The sequence below is a fragment of the Octodon degus genome, unplaced genomic scaffold, assembly GCF_000260255.1.
Source record: "Octodon degus isolate 3935 unplaced genomic scaffold, OctDeg1.0 scaffold00122, whole genome shotgun sequence".
Taxonomy (NCBI): domain Eukaryota; kingdom Metazoa; phylum Chordata; class Mammalia; order Rodentia; family Octodontidae; genus Octodon; species Octodon degus.
The window spans coordinates 1073239-1075877 of record NW_004524698.1 but is presented as its reverse complement, the minus strand read 5'-3'; the positions used below and the strand labels follow the sequence as shown (position 1 = coordinate 1075877).

The window sequence follows — 2639 nt, the reverse complement described above, 5'->3', positions numbered from 1 at the left end:
GCCGGCGCGCAGCCGGGCGGACAGCACGCGGTGCAGGCAGAGCAGCGCGCGCAGCAGCCGCCGCGCCAGCTGGTGCGGGCCGGCCAAGCTCGCGAGCGCTACCCGCTGCCACCGCGCGGCGGGCCATCTTCGCTCCGCTTCCGCCCGCGCAGGTCCCCCCTCCTATGTACTGTTAACTACTGTTAAAACTCTGCATATTGTCACTCGGAGTTAACAATGGCTCTTATGTAATGGTCTCGAAATACTACAAATGACTTCTGATTTTCAGGTTTATTTATTTATTAGTGGAACCAGGGATTGAACTCAGTCCCTTCCACTTACCAGGGAAGCGCTTATTCCACTGAGCCAGCTCCCTGGCCCAGATTTACAGATTTAAATAAAATGTTATACTCAGAATAGAATCAAAACAGCATACATTTTAGCAAATAATAATGGTAAACTCATCTCACCCTTTCTAATTTTTCAGGTATAAGTTCTTCCTTAAGACCACTGGATTTTTCTTCATTATCTCTTCTTTTGACTTTTTCATTGTTGTTAATGATCCCTTTTTGAATACTTTCTCTGTTCTAATTTATACTTTTTCAGAGCTCTTCTCACAAGTCCAAGCTGCATAGAGAGACCCTACAACAACCAAATACATTAAAAATAAATACATTAAAAATAAATAAATAAGGGCCGGGGAGATGGCTCAGTGGAATAAGCGCTTCCCTGGCAAGCGCAAGGGTCTGAGTTCAATGCCCGGTTCCACAAAAATTAAATAAATAAATAAATAAATAAATAAATAAAATAAATAGTGTCTTGAACTAGAAGCAGCTTATCTGACATAGAATTGTATTCCATGACACATAGTCAAAAGTCACTCACTACAGACTTAAGAACAAGTGAAACAGTAATGGGAAGATCTACTTAGTCTACCAATTCTCAAAAAATATTAGAATAAACAATATAGAGACATTAATGTTGGAAAGAAGGGAGTCTAAATTCAAGAAGTTCACTATCATGGATCCTCAGGATATTCAAATTTTGCTTATAATCTTGCTAAAATTACTGTCTATACAAGCCTAGCAAACCATTTCATTCATGAAACAATTTACCTCTCACTGAGAACATCTTGGTTAATAAAAAATTGTGTATTTCCTTAATAAAAAGAAGAATATTTTTATGGAGGTCATCTAGGTAATGTCAAAACAAGCTAGCAATCTAGTTTTATCAGAAATAGGGGGGGAAAAAGAAATAGGAAAGCCTAATGTAAACTTGCATTTCTTAGATATTTCCCATATAAGTTAAGGGCTTTGTATTTCTCAGGAAGACAATGAGATTTTCCTGAAAGATATAGCCATAAAGGTTTTAATAAACAGGAAAGAAAAAAAATCAAGTTAAGGTATTTCTTTTTGTAAAATTTAATCATATTTATTTATCCATTTGTTTGTTTGGTACAGGGTTTCATTATGCAGTTTGGACTGGTAGTGATCCTCCTGTCTCAGTCTCCCCAGCACTGGGATTACAGGCATGCACCATCACGCCCAGTTTCGGCTGCCAGCACAGTAGCCAAGGCCAGCATAGTATGAGGTACCAAGGATCAAACTCGGAACCTTGTGTTTGCCAGGCAGGCACTTAGACCACCAAGCTATCTCCACAGCCCCAAGTTAGATTATTTCTATGCTATTTTTAAAGTATTATCCTACTTTCAGCTTCCATCAAAAGCCGCCCCCTAAGATAGAGCCTTCTTTCTAAGTAATCTCAGAAATTTAATATGGGAAGAAGGCCAAAGTAACTACCATGGCACAGACATCACACTCACCTGACTAGGACACCTGTGGCTTTCTACTGTGTCACGAGGGCAAGAGTAGTGCTGAGTGCCCCAAGTGCAGGGATACATTTATTTGTAGCTCTTTTCCTCCTGTGGTCCATGTGGAAGGATAGTACTTCAGAGATGACAAAGAACAGGAAAACAAAAATTCACACAAAGAAAAAGAAAAGTCTCCTCTCTAAGGCACATCAGACATAATTCTAAAAACAAGTAATAAGATATGCCTGTAGATTTGAAACTGTCTCATTGCTATATGTTTATCAATAAAACTTTGAAAAGAAAAAAAAATTAAAAAAAAAAAAGATATGCCTGTAAACTGGCCATACATTGCTATAAAAAATACTGAACATAAGAACAAATATCCTGGGAAGACAACGGGACAGAGGCTGAGTGTGGACCAGATTCTGACATTTAAAAGGGGAAAGAGGTTGGCATCAGCTATGTCCTCCTAGAATAATAATGAAAATAAAATAATAGCTCCTTTAGGGAACAGAAATTTTGAGTTATGTTAATAGTAATAATGATTTACTAAGTTAACTTTTTCCCTTCTTTCTTCAGTTAAAAATACACAGGAATGTCAAAAGGGTAACTATCACAGGATCAAGAAAGAAAAAAAAGAACTACATGCTCACAACTTGTGAATGTTTGGCATATTACAGATAACTTTTTTTTTTCCACAAGGAAGCTGTCAAAGCCACAAGAAGCAGATGATGCTGTGTAGAAATCCACACAGGTGGGCTGGTGAGATGGCTCAGTGGTCTAAAGCACCTACTTAGAATAAGCTTAGCAAAGCACAGGGACCACGGTTCAATCCCCCAGCACCACATGC

At 38.7% G+C, this 2639-nt stretch overlaps 1 protein-coding gene across 1 annotated transcript in view; it reads right to left on the bottom strand.

Moving 5' to 3' along the window:
- Naa16 (N(alpha)-acetyltransferase 16, NatA auxiliary subunit) overlaps positions 1-2639 on the bottom strand; it is a 250544-nt gene that overhangs the window by 7386 nt on the left and 240519 nt on the right. Inside the window, 2 exon segments of the mRNA XM_004640322.1 lie at positions 450-531; positions 533-606. Coding sequence (XP_004640379.1) covers positions 450-531; positions 533-606 — 156 coding nt within the window.